This window comes from Phoca vitulina, unplaced genomic scaffold, assembly GCF_004348235.1.
Source record: "Phoca vitulina isolate PV1807 unplaced genomic scaffold, GSC_HSeal_1.0 scaffold28, whole genome shotgun sequence".
NCBI classification, from domain to species: domain Eukaryota; kingdom Metazoa; phylum Chordata; class Mammalia; order Carnivora; family Phocidae; genus Phoca; species Phoca vitulina.
In genome coordinates, this window is record NW_022589731.1 from 21,356,988 (window position 1) to 21,372,861 (window position 15,874).

The window sequence follows — 15,874 nt, forward strand, 5'->3', positions numbered from 1 at the left end:
TTTCAAGAATCTCTCCTGCCAGTTCATTTCCCCTTTATGATAATGTTGGGATGTAGCCAACGAAATTACTCTGGCTGGATAATTAAACTGATTCTGAGACTCAGTGTTTTAATGTTATTAGAGTTCCTCATTTTGTCCCCTCCTTGAATAAAGATTTCCATTTCCCTCCCTACCCTTTGAAGGATGAAGTGAAGCCTTTCTTAAACCTTTCATTGAGAAAAAAAAAAATCACTTTTAAATGAAGAGATAATATGGGAAAGTGATTTCCCACAAACCAGTTCTTATAAAATCCCCTTATGATAAATGTATTTCACGATCTCAGTTCTTTAGAGTTCGGTGGCGGGGGGCGGGGGGGGGGTGAGTTTTAATTATGTGTATTTTGCCCTCTTCTTCAAGAATGCAAGTTATACCAAGAGTACAAACTTCCCAAATACATCTAATTTCTATCAATTCCTAACCACATCCCAAACTCTGAGGAATCTTTTACTGAAAAGTTCCCTTTAGTTCCTTGAAATACATTTTCAGATAGAGGTCTCCTCAAACAGAAAACCAGTTTTCCAATAATGCGAGCTACGAATTCTTGGGCAGAGTCTACCTAACCTCATTCAATTCTTTAGGGTTCAGACTGGACTGTGTTCCAGAATGTCTTCCCTGCCCACCATTCCTTCCAACTTTTTGCTCCTTGTTTACAATGAATTATCGTTGTTGTTTTTAAGTGTGAAATGGTATCATGGTTATGTTAAAAAATGTCTCCTTATCTTGCAGCGCCATAACTTAGAGGTGAGATTCTATGAAATCCAGGACCTTGTAAAGAGACTAGCTTAGGTGCCCCTACAGGGAGCCTCATGGCTCCACAAATGTCCCCCGTCAGAGTCCTGAGGTTCTAATATGCAATCAGCACAGTTTACTTGCCTGTCATTCCACCACAGTATGAGTTTCCAGAAGGTTCCTGCCTTCTGTGTCTGGGCCCGCATTCTGCTCCCTAGGAGCTGGCACACAGGGGCACAGTAAATGCTAGTTGAGTAAATGAGTGGTTTTGCGATGATTGGTTGCCTAAGCCGATTTCCTGCAGCGGGCTGGTCCTGAGTCAGAGGCAGGCCTGATGTCTTCTTAGTTTTCATCAGAGAAGGCTGAACCTGGGTGGAAGCCATCCAGATGTGCTCCATGTCCAGACAGCTGTGTAGCAAGTAGGTATGCAATGAATGTTTCCTGAAGTGAATTAAATGGCACTGAATGAGCCAATTATACAAACTTCTGAGGATGTCGCATGGCAATGCTTTCTGCTTAAACATGGTTATTTGATCCAGTTGTAGATGTTATTCCTGAACGTCCAACCTCAGCTTAATGTAAATTCTTTACACCACTGGAGAGCAAGGGGTCACCCTCCTGTGATTTCCTTAGCCTGCGTTATCCTGGGCGCGCAACACACTGCTCTCCGCTCTCCGTTGGCAGCCACGGAACATTCTTTGCTCAGGAGCCGTTTGCCAGCCTGGACGAAACAAAACCCAAATAGCTCCAAACCCCTAATCTTAGCATCAGCATGAAAACTATGCAGTAATTCCTTTCAGATACACACACACACACACACACACATACACATACACATAGGGAGTGCGAAAAGGCTCTTCCATGGCTCTTTGAAGTCAGGTCCTTAAAGGATGTTTACTGTAGGAACAGCAAAGTGAAATCCTAAACAGAATAGCACTTTGTACATCAAGTATGCAAGCCTGGAGAGGCAAGGGTGTGAGGTGTGTATGATGCACCACCTGGTGTGCTGAAGAAGGACCCTTCTCCTTGAATTCCAAATGCCTATTAATTACATGAAAATAAAACTAAAATTTATAGCCCATCACTTTGACTTCTTTTTTTTTTTTTTACAAGAAGCACACCCTGCCTTTTTAAAATAGACACAAACCCCTTAATTTGGCAAGCTATCATAGCTTGGATGCTGGTGATCTTAGAAGGGAAGAAAGCCTGAAAGGTTAAGTCAGATCAGATTACTGTCCTGCCTAAAACCCTCCAAGGACTTCTCACTGCCCTCAGGACAAAACCGTGTTCCTACCTGGTGGACTGGGCTTTGCTGGCCTTGGCTCCTCCCAACCCCCTTTGTCTCCAGCAGCACCAGCAACCTGTGCCCTCCAGGCCCCACCCCCATCATGACCCAGCCCCCGACAAGCCCCTGGCCTCCGGTCAGCACTTTGGTCTTTACTTAAAGGTCACCTCCCAGGGGGCTCCTCCCCAAGCCCCTAATTAAAGTGGGGCCCCTCGCCCATATGTTTCCTTTCCAACCTCTTCCTTTGTGTCCTTCAAAGCACTGCTCTTTAACCTGCGATTTTCAATGTATTGTTTTTGAAGTCTGTCTTCCCCCAGAGAGTGTAAGTTCCACGAGGCAAGAAGAGTGTCCTGTTCCTGGCTGTCACCCCGACATGTACGAGGGCACGTGAGACCTCGCAGCAGCCGGGTTAGCGTGCGTCCCAGACTCAGCTGCGTTCCTCCCACGACAGGCTCCCTTCCTCCAACTCTTGCTAACAGAAAACTTCCTGCAAAAAATAAACGAAGCCCTGAGAGTACTTTGTGAATGCCAATACTGCTTTTTTGGGGGGTCCACTCTGGGAAGTGACGTTTACAATTATGCTAAATATCCTTTTCCAAATGTGTTCAAACTATTCACATTTTTCTTACTCCTATAAATGCTGCATGCTTCGTCCTCAACCCTTTCAGCCCAAATGCTCCAAGCAGCTAATTAACGGGTGGACTCCACTGAGTCAACTCCCACACGAATTCCCAGATACTGCTTTTGCCAAAGAGTGATTTCCAAGGCGGGTCTTCATGTGAACTAAGCGAAGACAGAAAACACATGCTCGCACACACTCCAGGCCTTGCGGTAATTAACGGTCCAACCTGTAAGGAACCCCCCTCCGACCACCCCTGCAAGCTCCCGCGGACGTCACGACACTGCGTTTAAGCAGGAGTGCACGCTAGCGCGGTTCTCCCGGGGCTTCGAGTCCCATTTGTCAACGACAGGCAGGTGGTGAATATTTCAGAGTTAGAATCCTGGAATGTCTTGATAAAGAATACACAGGGCATATTAAGGGCTGCGCTTACCCCCTTTCAACCATCGGCAATGCTTGGTCCTTTTTGATTCGGGGAGACCTGAAGATCATGAAAGCAATCACGATTCACCTCTTTTTGAGCCCCCTTCGAGGCTAAGAGTTGAATAACATTTTGAACGTTTGCTGCTCGTGCCTGAAGTCAGTAGTGCAGAGGAAGTCAGAGGGAAGGCTGGTGTTTGGCCGAGGGCCAGCCTACAATGAGCCCTTCACACGGACTGTGGGCGCGTGGCTCAGTGACTATTTCAAGGTGCTGGAGGTGCTTTCCAGCAACTACGAGCAGGGATTCTGGAAGACGCCCTCAGCGATTTAGTCCCTGCGAGCTAAATAATAGCAATAATCGTGCTGCCATGTATGTGTGGAGTGATTTACAATTTACAAAGACATGTGATCTCATTTAATCCACTCTGCCGCTCTCGAGGGGACCCTATGAGGTAAGAGAGAGACCACGTTGGGATAATACTGCAGATTAAAAGCAGCCTAGAAGTTCTACAATGGGTGATGGATAGCTGAGGGTTGCCTGGGCGGCCTGACCTCCCCCTCACTGTGGGCTTTTGTGATTAATTCACCCACTTGCTTGGGAAGTTTCTTTCCATCTGAGAAAATTAAAAACACCACTCTCTGTTCAGGAATGTGGGATCATAAATGAGAACCAAATAGAAAAGATTTATGCAAAAGCACAAGCTCAGCAAAAGAGAAAACTTAGAAATTGCTAATAAGGTATAAATCAAGTAAAGGCTATTAGCAAACTCCTGGTAAGGAAAAAAAAAACGCCTTTGAAATGATTTGCTGAGCTCTTAACAATACCGCTTCTACCTATGATTTTCAAATATCTCCAGGGTAATTTGGCTCATATCCTTAAACACTGCCATGACGACTTTCCAATTTGAAGGCCTTTATACAAAATTATGGAGAGTGTCAGAAGGTAGGTCTTGCTACTGTGCCTCCAGAATCACATCATTCTTAGAGCTGTAGGGTCTTCCTCATCTGTGCATTCCCCATGACAATAAGCACAGGGGGTAAAAAAATGTGTTGACTATGTGAACCAATAAGTGGAAGGTGGATGTATAGATGATCTGATGAAAAGATGGATGGATGGATGGATGGAATGAACAGTGAATAAATGGATGGATAGATGGATGGATAGACAGAATGAATATGAATCAATGGATGGATAGATGGATGGAAGGAAGGAAGGAAAAAGACAAACTCACTCATTTTCTTGATGAAGATTGGTTAAGACCAGAGGGGTTACTCCTTTGCCTGTATTACCCAAAACAATTGGTATCAGAATAGGGGCTCCCAGGGCTTTTCAATCCTACTCTAGTGTTCCCAATCTAGATTGTCTTCTCTTTCATTTGCCAATTTTATCAAGAGTTCTAAAACATTCATGATAGTAGTCATTGGGAACCACTTCCAGAGGCATGTAAGCTGATGTGTTTGTGTCTATTTGATAAGCAGGGAAATTTAGCAAACAGTGAATTTTCTGTGGCCACTTTGAGTTCATCAAGAATGAGAAAGCATGAGCACCACTCAGCTGTATGTTAACTTCCTACCAACCTCACTGAGATTCACACGGCATGCTGGCCGGTGTTGCGGGGCTCTGTCTGGCCTGGTAGGATACTGGAAAAAGAAGACCCCTACAGGCCCCTGGCCCAACCTCACACCCTAAGAAGGAATTCTTTGCCCCAAATGCCCCCTAAATAATTACCTTGCCTCTGCCTGAACAGTTTAAATGACAAGGAGCACCCACTTTCTCAGAGTAGCCTCCCTTTGGGGAGCTCCCTGGTCAGTATCTAGGGTTTTATAATATTTCACTTCCTGTTGGTGTTGGCCTAAGATACTCTCACTTCAGGCTCCGGTTCCTGGCTTCAGTTATCTCAGACTCAGAGCAAATCCCTCGACTGGGTCTTGGTAACTCCCTTGAATCTTGCTTTAGACAGAACCAGGAGCAAAAAAAGATCCTCTCCGGAGACTCTGTGCTAATGGTGGCGATGAATTCAAGCAGTCACTTGCTAATAAGGTAACAGTGAGGTGCCTCAAGAACAGGCTCAGGCATGACAACGTCCAGGGTGTGAGCCGTGCCCTTCTGTCCAGTCTTTGTTTCAGGGGCAATGTGATGCCCAAGGAGCCATTTGAGAGGAGCCCCCCAGAGCTATTGCTTGCAGAAACATAACCACATTCTGTAACAATCCATCCCTTTACACCTCTAGCAGGTGTCCCCTCCTCACACCAGGACTGGCCCCTTGCCAGCAGGTCTTCCCAGAGGCCAGTCTTTGGGCTGCCAGCCAGTACTTGCTTCCTGCTCCAGCATTTCCTTCCAGCAAACCCAGAGAGCAGGCCTCACCTGGGAAGTGCCTTGAAGAGAAGTGTTGGGAAGGTCTCACTCAGGTATAAAAAAAAGAAGATCATACCAAGTGCGCGTTCTCCTTTCCTAATGAAAATCTCCCCACATTAGCACAGCACTCTGGTTTGGGCCAGGCCCGTGAAGGCATCAGGATGTCATCAGAATCTGTACTCAATCACTCCACGTGGCATCTCTTTCCACCTCATTTGAATGCTCCCTTAATGAAACTGTCTTCCTTTTCCCCTGGGCGAACCAAGTCTCGAGTTTCAGAAAGGCATTCCAAAGGGAGGAACAGTGTGATTTACTGACACAGAGAAGTCACTTCATTTAAACCTCTCAGATCCTGTAAGGTGATGCCTCAGAGGTGGGAATGCCGCAGGCCCCCCGTCCCCCTACTGATGCACTTCAGATACTGCCGGCTGTGGCCTTGGGGCCAAGCCCGAGGGAAGAAGCACTCCCCAACCCACACCCTCTGAAGGCCATGTGACCCATCTAACCCTGCCCCCTTTGCCCCGTGAGTTTTCTCGGCCCTTGGCTCGCGGGGGCAGTGGAGCTGTAGGCTGTCTACTTAGAAAGGGATTTCCTTCTGGAAGTTTCCATGGGTGGTCTGGCCAGAAAACCAGGGAGATTTTTGCTTAGCAGTTTCCCAACATGCAATTCACCCTGTGGCAACTCTGAAAGCGGCTGGACCGTGGGTACTTGCCCGGTGGAGGGGTTCATGATGCAGCCTCCTTTGTCAGCAGCCACACTGCAGCCACAGCCTCGCTCCAGTGTGTCGTGGTTCATCCCGAAGTTGTGGCCCAGCTCATGGGCCAGGGTCACGGCGGCGCCCAGGGGGCTGTCGGAATGGTCCTCAAAGCAAACACAAGAGCGCAATGTATAGTTCACCTCTCCTTGGCCTTTTCCTCCGCCCCGTCCAACTCTCTCCCCCACCACTGGTCTTTTAACATCTGACCGAATCCAACCCCTATAAGGAACAAACACAGAGTCCCATTATTTAGTTCAAATGTAAATAAGAGATGTGACCTATTTTATGAAACCAGCTCAGGGTCCCTTCTGCAGAGGAATGCATTCATCATGAACACAGGTAGGACTCTTTATGTCTTTACATGAAATGCTCAAGGCAATCATATCTATTCTCTTACCTGCAGTCGCTTACAAAACATCTTTCTTGGGGCTCCTGGGTGGCTCAAAAAAAAGTACCATTTTATCCTCGAAGGAGATGAGGCTGACGAAAAGTTGGGAGGGGAAAGCATACTTTGTGATATTCTAAATAAGACCTGAGTCGGGGCTACTGAACATGCCCTTCCTGTCTACTTAGAGAGAAGGATACTTGGAAAATTCACAATAATTCACAAAAGAAGCTCGCCACATTGAGTAATCTGTTTGAAGACTCAGTGAATTAGGATTGTAATCCAGTTATGGCTCACTCTTGCTGGCTCCTTGTTTTGTCAAGTAGATTTTGGAGATGGGTAGAAGTACCCTGATTCTCTGACTGTTGGTGCTGGGGGTTTGCTCAACTCTTTGATGGGTTTTGGAAGATGGTCTCTCCATTCAGCGAGCATTGCGTGGCCACGCCTAATTTAATGAAGTGCATGGATGGTTTAGATGAATAGATACTAGAGATTATTGTTACTTAAAATAGTATTACTAAATTATTAAATACTAATTATTAAAGTATTGTTACTTAATTTTAATAAACTAAAATTAGTTAATTATTAAATGGGATTTGCAGAAATTATGCCCATTTTTTTTGTTTGTTTCAGGAGTAGAATTTAGTGATTCATCACTTACATATAACACCCAGTGCTCATTACATCAAGTGCCCTCCTTAATGCCCATCACCCATTTAGCCCTTCTCCCCACCCACCTCCCCTCCAGCAATCCTCAGTTTGTTCTCTATAGTTAAGAGTCTCTATTTTGACCTTATTTTATTTTTCTTTCTTTTCTCCTTTGTTCATCTGTTTTGTTTCCTAAGTTCCACATATAAGTGAAATCATATGGTATTTGTCTTCCTCTGACTGATTTATTTCACTTAGCATAATACCCTCTAGTTCCATCCATGTTATTGCAAATGGCAAGATTTCATTCTTTTTGATGGCTGAGTAGTATTCCTATCACTCCTTTTTCTGTTCATCAGTTGATGGACATTTGGGCTTTTCCCATAATTTGGCTATTGTTGATAGTGCTGCTATAAACATTGGGGTGCACGTGCCCCTTCGAATCACTATTTTTGTATCCTTTGGATAAATACCTAGTAGTGAATTGCTAGGTTGTAGGGTAGCTCTACTTTCAACTTCTTGAGGAACCTCCATACCGTTTCCCAGAGTGGCTGCACCAGTTTGCATTCCCACCAACAGTATAAGAGGGTTCCCCTTTCTCCACATCCTTACCAACATCTGTTGTTTCCGGTGTTGTTCATTTTAGCCATTCTGACCAGTGTGAGGTGGTATCTCATTGTGGTTTTGATTTGTATTTTCCTGATGATGAGTGATGCTGAGCATTTTTTTTCATGTGTCTGTTGGCCATCTGTATGTCTTCTTTGGAAAAATGTCTGTTCATGTCTTCTGCCCATTTCTTAACTGGATTATTTATTTTTGGGGTGTTGAGTTTGATAAGTTCTTAACAGATTTTGGATACTAGCCCTTTATCCGATATGTCATTTGCAAATATCTAGGTTGCCTTTTAGTTTTGTTGATAGTTTCCTTCACTGTGCCGAAGCTTTTCATCTTGATGAAGTCCCAATAGTTCATTTTTGCTTTTGTTTCCCTTGCCCCTGGAGATGTGTCAAGTAAGACATTGCTATGGCCAAGGTCACAGCGGTTGCTGTCTGTGTTCTCTAGGATTTTGATGGTTTCCTATCTCACATTTAGGTTTTTCACCCATTTTGAATTCATTTCTGTGTATGGTGTAAGAAAGGGTCCAGTTTCATTCTTCTGCATATTGCTGTCCAGTTTTCCCAACACCATTTGTTGAAGAGACTGTCTTTTTTTCCACTGGATATTCTTTCCTGCTTTGTCAAAGATTAGTTGACCATAGAGTTGTGACCATTGGTGGCGTTTCTGAAAAGGCCTGCCCACCACAGAGCAATGAAGGTACTTTATTCAAATACTGCTTTGCGCTACCCAGGAAAGAGATAAGAGGTTTTCCAAGAAACTTCCAGGAAACAGTGACACTGGGTTTTGGAGAAAGCATCATTCCTGACTCAGATAATCTTTGTGGGGCCTCTTCTAAAGGCATGAGCATGAAAGATTATATAGGCTGTTGCTCGTTATAGCTGTAGCTGCCTCTCTCCCTAGCCCTGAGTCTCAGAAGGGAACAGCACATCAAGGGACCAAGGTATTCTTAGAATAGATGAAATTCCTAATAAATTACTTTGCTTAGATTTTACAGTTTCCTGTTGTAGGAAGCTTCACAAATTTGTTTCAGGAAATCAATTCTCAAGAATAACACAGGTTGGCAAAGAGAATGTAGCCAACCTAAGAATGTGGAGGGCTGAATTTAGCATATTTTGGCACAAAATTCAAGGACTTCGTCCTTTAAAAATTATTCTTTATTTGATTCTTTTGTATCACTGAATATCTTGGGTTTGTTTTTAATTGCCAAGTTGTTTTACATTCTTCACGGATAAGTGATTATGAACAGACTATCTCACAAGAGACCCTGATCAACAGTTTACATTTGTAATAAGAAAAAAAAAAAACCCTATTTCTTTATTTATGGCATAATCCCCAAACCAAGGCTGTTCTAGTCCAGTTAGATACAAGGGCATGGCTTTAAGTTGCTAAAGCAAAGATTTGCTCCATCATAAAAAAACAGAGAACCAGTAGAGGAACTCATCTTTTCAATTTGATTGGATTCCTGCTTCCTTGCTACATGCTTTCCTTCCTCCTAGACTTGTGAGTCCTTGAATGGGGGCATGGTCACATGGAACAACCGTGAATTTAATTTTAGAGACATAATAGGAGAAAGTTCATCTAGAAGTTTTAGGTCTGGTCAAGAGATGGATCTCATTTATCTCATGCATTTTATAGAATTAAAGGGGCTGTAGACTTCTGTCCTACTTGATGCTTCCCTCTTATGTGGAGTAAACAAAGGATGTGCCTAACTGCTGCCAAGTTGGTCAAACATATTTCCTGTTGATTGACTTTGGTCTTGACTTGATTACCACTGCAGTACACATATTTGCTTGTTTTCCCACATTTGTCTTCATCCATTTAAAAAAATAGGCTTTTCTGTATACTTTTAAAGAAGGAATCTTGATCAAGTGCTTGTATGGAAACGGAATGAGGGACACAAGCTGAAGAAAGCCACTTACTATGATCAGAATGGTTATAAAAATGTTTAAACACTCCAAACAGAAGAACCTGCCACAGTTATAAGGAATTTAGTTTCGGCTCTAAAAAATATTTACACCCATTTTAAGTGGCAAAGTCCGTAGCAACTGACCATGGAACCATGAAACAGAAAATTATTCCCTCTTCAAATTTTACAGGCTGCTCTGTAAAAACACAGTTGGGATCTGACTTGAAATTAACCTGGCACCAACAAAAACCAATCTTTCCAATGACTTTCATAGTGGGGATCACATACAGGGCTCATAGGTCCAAAGAAAACCAGAGGCTAGCTCGTTCAAGCCAGAAATCCAGAGTGGGTGCTATCCTCCCACATGGCTACTTCAGCTTGTATGTTTAGTGCATGTTTATATGAATTACCAACACTTATCGGAGAAGAGGAAAACATTTGTTGTGTATATTCACTAAGAAGATTAGGTCGGGCACTATGTGGAAGGAAAATAATAGTCAGCAGAATGTTACTCCTTTTGCTCCTTAATACAATGGGGTATTCAGAAATGTTCTGTTTGAAAAAAAATGTGGAGGAAATCATGGTTTCCTAGAAGGGCAACGTTCTGTTTGTTTAATGGAGATGTCAGAGTAGTCTCTGAGAATACTCCTTGTCTGAGGGCTGGTGCAAAGGGGACACTGCATTTTCAGAGCAGGGACGGTGCCAGCATGAGGTGAAACCTTTTCTTTAATTAACTGATGGAATGGAGCAGGAGTCCCCTGTTGGGCAGTGTATCAAAGCTATTTCCCTCTTAACTTCATAAGAAACAAGTCCCAAATATTCTTCCACTTTTGTTCCCTTTATAAACATGTAGAGCCCCAAAATGACAGAATTATCCTTATGAAGCAATAAACCTAGGTATCTGCCTTCCAAGATTAACGTTATTATGAAGACAAACTGGACACCAGCTAGGAAGTAGATCAAGCATCTGCAGTGGTAAATAGTCAAAAACCTAAGATTTTTGGCTGTTGGGCCTGGAGACAGAACCATCAGAAAATCATTCTGGTAGTAATGTTTGGTGAGACCACAGTCCATCTAAGAAACTGACTGATGAGGGGCAACCCCAGTGCCCTGGTTCATCTCAATGCTGGGGGGGTGGATCCTGGATTGGAATGCTTTGATCAAAATCCCAGTTGAAACTTTTTCTCCATAAAAGGGGCAGACAGGCTTCCACTGAGTTATTTTTACACACTCACCTTACCTGTGTACGACTTGATGTGGTTTTTTTATAAACAGTCCCTAATATATTATGGGATATAGAAGACCATAAATAGAGCTAGAGAAAGGTAGAATTACGTATAAGAAGCATGAAAGAAAATGGCCTAATTTTACAAAGTCCGATAAAAGTAGAGCTGTCTGGAGAAATGCAGGGAAATGGGTGGAACATTGCTATCAGCAACTTGGTGCCCTTGACTTACCATGACGATCCCTCCCGACTGCTCTGCGGTGCACATGCTCATGATTGGTGCCATGCCAATGGTGGTCCCTTGGAAATAAACCCCACTGGGAAATTAAAAAAAAAAACAACTTTCTTAAGTTAATATAGAATGAGGACATTTCCTAACATTTGAAATTCTTTTGGCCATTCTTGCATTCCAACAAGAAGAGCAAGGGTCCATGCAAAAATGAAGAGAGCCACATGGGGTGTGTTTACAGGTGATTTGTGTCCTTAGTTCCTCTCAAATGTATTTTGCATCGTGGTCCCATAATCCTTTCAGATTTTTGTTTGCAAGACTCAGACCATGACCAGTCATGACCTTTGTACTTATGAGTTGTATCCTGCCTATTTCCTACGGATTGGAGGGTGCTGCTCCTTTGAAACATCTGCTGATGGAAGTGCTGGGAAGAGTCACAGAGAATCACTGGTAACTAAATGAAATGCACGTGGTGGTTTACTAGACTTTCTATTGTAGCTGAATTTTGTTTTCCTGTGTAAATTTACAATTAGGCCAGAAACCCAAACTCTTTCAAGTGTCTTGCTAACGTAGCTGGCAAAAATGAAACCGGCAGAAAAATGACTGACCCTCTGGAACCAGTGCAGGATAAGCACCCACCCAGGAGGAAGCCTCTGCACCCCGGGAGGAAGGTTCCAGTAGGGGATGTTGTGGCTTAGGGGCAGGCTCTCCCCTATGTGGATTCTTAACCTGATCAATGAGTCTAATGACGTGAAGCCCTGTTTAAAGCAAGTGCTGTAAATTGGACCCTCATGCATTAAAAATTAAACATTGTTCGTATTTGTTGAATCTCCTTTAAGGGAATCTCCTTTAAATGATTTACTCATGTTATCTTGGCCATGTACATACCTAGATTATATATATGCTGTTTGAAAAGTTAGTTATTTTGACAGTGTTCAACTTAACAAAAGGGAGTAAGTATATATAAACCCTTATCTGTCTACATATGTGTATATATATGTCCATCCATCCATCCCATCCTGTCGTACTCATATGTATAGTAGTTGGGGTTACAGATTTTATATTTACATCTATAGAGACCATTTTAACAGATATAATTATATACATATATAAAGTTACATAAGAGGCTAATTTATTTCCAGATGTTCAAGTTGGACAGACTCCATTTGGGAAAAAAAAATAAAACAAAATACTCTGACTCAAAATATCTAAAGTGTACTTTAAGTAGTTCAGGATTAATCAATGCATAAAATATGAGGCAACCCCAAATATCCAAGGTGGGAAAAAAAACCAAACAACCCTGTGAAAATGGCTAAAGTAAATTATCAGGGAATGCCAACAGCCTTAGTTCAAATGTAGACATTTTCTAAAGTGAGGATGGGGTTAGAATGGTTTTTAACTTTCTATAATTTTTTAAAAGATTTTATTTATTTATTTGATAGAGAGAGCACATACACAAACAGGGGGAGGGGCAGAGGGGGATAGAGAAGCAGACTCTCTGCTGAGCAGGGAGCGGGGCTCCATTCTAGGACCCTGAGATCATGGCCTGAGCCAACAGCAGATGACTGAGCCACCAAGGCGTGCCCCACCTTTCTATGCATTTTCAAGAAACTAGATATAATTTTCCAAAGAAAAAAGTCTCTGATCCCGAATGTTTCAATTCAGTGAAATGAGCTACATGAGAACATAAGAATAATAGCATAAACTGTTTAAGGGTCTTAATAAAAAGTTTGTCACTTGGGAAAAATCTACTCCTTACCAATTTAGATTATGATAAGAATTTTTTTCTTTTAAATATAAAGGTGTTTGAGTATCTTCCCAGTATATTATGTTATAGCCGTGCTTTCCCTCATTTTATTATCTTCAAGACACAGTGCGATTATTGCCTTCTCCCGGAGGACCGGGGACTCCCGAGAGCGGGGAGGTTTAGAGTGCTGGCCATCGTTATATTCAAAGCACCTAAAACATACTTGCTTCCTGACTGGTGCTCAATACACACTGATTGAAAGAATGCAGACTGCTAGGGTCCTCTGATCTAGAAAACCAGAGTCCCAGCGAAACAGGAGGAGGGATGAACATTTCCTTTCTCCAGGCATCTGGCAATAATCATCCTAATGCATCATCTTCACATCTTGCATAAACATTTTTCACTAATAGTGAAAGAAAATGAGCTTTTTTTTTCAATAGCCTACTCAGGACAATTTTGTATCAAGACAAAGACTAGAAAAATTTGCACAGAGGAAAACGTTCAGGTGATGGAAAAAGAAAATAAGACATCTCTTAGAGGAATAGGTTTCCTCGGGGGTTCAAAGGGAGACTTTCCCAATAGACCCCCAGTTTGGTCAGGATGGCGTGTTCCCCACTGATGTGGGCTGGGAAACACCCCTGTACAAGTCAGTGTGGTCTGCAGAGAGGTGTGCAGCTTTGGGGACTGCCAGGTGAAGCTAAGAGTAGAGGGGGCTGCTGAGGTCGCTCTTTCTTTAAGCAAAGGAGAGACAATGAACCCCCATACCTGATAAGCTGGGCATTGTCATGTGATTTGCGAGGTAGAAGCTTCATCTTTCTCCAGTCCAGAAATTCATGGAGGCTTGTGAACGGGTCCTGACTTATAGAGCATTTGTCGATGTCATTCCACACCTCCACGCCCACCAGCACTATGCGAATGTTCAGTGGTCTGTAAAACTGACGAAGACAGGCACCCTCTGGGGATCACATTCATGAGAGCTTAAAATGCAGAGTAGAACATATTTGCATGTTTTGGACTTCACTGACACAGGTGAGAAAAATATCTCTGTGCTCCCTTGTTCCTGTGGCATTAGAATTTAAGAAATATTTGCAGTGTCTGATGCAAAGTGATGTGTTAACTGGGTTTCCATTGTTGTTGAATGGTTAGACGCCGAAGTTAATAGGCTTTTTGATGTCTGCCCTTATTTGTAGGGAAGCACACATTTCACATGGTTCACTGGTGATTTAAAATGTGCATATAGATGTGTACTATCTCTAAAGTAGTTACATTATACCCAAAGACTGCCAGTTAATAACTACTGCAGGAAAAACAATGAGGGAATTAGGATCTTTCAGACACTCTGCCAAGGACAATAATTTGTTCCTTTAAAGCAAAATGTTCTACCTATGAGTTACTGAAAATGAATTTGTATTAATTTTTCAGCAAAGACTCAGACTTGGCTGACGCTATCACGTTCCGTCCCTCATAATCAACCTAGAAGGATTTAATTAAATGCACAAATCAATATCTTTCAGAATAATAAAGGCATACGCAGAACCCTTCTTCTGGAACTTTAATAAGCACTTTCCTCACAGCCAGAAGTTAGCTCACCAGCGGCATCATGGGAAGGATCTTCTAAAGGAAGCTCCTCTTTTATAGGCTTGTGAAATCAAGCTTCAGGTATACCACCAAAGCATCATCTCACTGCCATTCTGTCTCCTATCTTTATATACTCCTGGCTTCAACCTACAACCCTTTCTCCACAAGCAGATCATCCTGGGGCAGAGGTAGGAAGAGCAGCTCTTCTAATGGCGAAGGGAGGGTCTAGTCCGGGACAAGATGATTGGTCAGGGCAGAGGGAGGAACTACCCGTTGCCTCCAACTACCCTGCTGCCCACCATGTGCATTATGACAAGGAGGTGGCTCTGTGCTCAGGGCTCAGGGGGTGAGGACATGGGATCACCTGGCTGGCTGTAAAATCTTCCAGTGCTCATGATGGGTGAGGCGGTACACAATGGGCAGTGGGAAAGTCCTCATTTTCTGATACTCCAGGTAGCCAAGGAGAAAGATGTGGCTGATGGGGGCAGCCAAAGTCAAGCTCCAGATGTGAGCAGGTCCCATTTTTATGCTACACGCATCTGGGCCAATAAGTAATAAAAGTCACAGAGGCTCCTCATGGGATGGTTAAGGGCCATTCCAATGTGGTGAGCTAGCGGGCAACACACTCCCCAAGTCTCAGCATCTGACCCCCGTCCTGACCCACAGGAGGCAGGCTCATTGCTTTCCCCACTGATCTCCCCTCAGTATCTGGTGAGCATTAGGTTAGCCCATGAGTATGACTGGAATGCACACTATATCCCAGAACGTAAGCTGGCTGCAGCGGTCCCACTGGGCTTCAAGCAGATAACAATTACAGGCATTACATTAATAAGTTAATGAGACAGGGCGCCTGGGTGGCTCAGATGGTTAAGCGTCTGCCTTTGGCTCAGGTCATGATCCCAGCGTCCTGGGATCGAGTCCCGCATCGGGCTCCCTGCTCCTTGGGAGCCTGCTTCTCCCTCTGCCTCTCTCTCTCTCTCTGTCTCTCATGAATAAATAAATAAAATCTTAAAAAAAAAAAAATAAGTTAATGAGACAATTCTCTGACCTAAATGCTGCCCAACGGCTTGTTTTTAATCAAGAATTGCTCGGTCTGTCGTATGGACTTGCAAGCTCCCAGGCCAGGCTTCCCGGGCAGAATGAGGTTCCTGGATTCTTCTGGAACCCTGACTGCCCATGTCTGGCCGCTGCCCTTTGACCGGGAGACCACACTTCCCACTGCATTAGGCACAGAGGTAACGGTGATCAGGAGGCAGAAACGCTGGCGCTCCAGTGCTGATGTCCACACCAGCTCACCAAGCCATAACCTCAGAGCCAGATGCCCCATGTGGGC

General features: G+C 43.6%; 1 protein-coding gene across 2 annotated transcripts in view; it reads right to left on the reverse strand.

The window, feature by feature from the left end:
- LOC116643982 (disintegrin and metalloproteinase domain-containing protein 12-like) overlaps positions 1 to 15,874 on the reverse strand; it is a 583,570-nt gene that overhangs the window by 76,273 nt on the left and 491,423 nt on the right. Inside the window, exons 18-20 of one of the 2 annotated variants that reach the window (XM_032423146.1) lie at positions 13,729 to 13,898; positions 11,220 to 11,304; positions 6,161 to 6,309 (exon numbers count right to left, since the gene is read on the reverse strand). In XM_032423146.1, coding sequence (XP_032279037.1) covers positions 6,161 to 6,309; positions 11,220 to 11,304; positions 13,729 to 13,898 — 404 coding nt within the window. Of the gene's footprint in view, positions 1 to 4,251; positions 6,310 to 11,219; positions 11,305 to 13,728; positions 13,899 to 15,874 lie in introns of those variants that run through there. The other variant, XM_032423141.1, reaches the window with a different exon arrangement.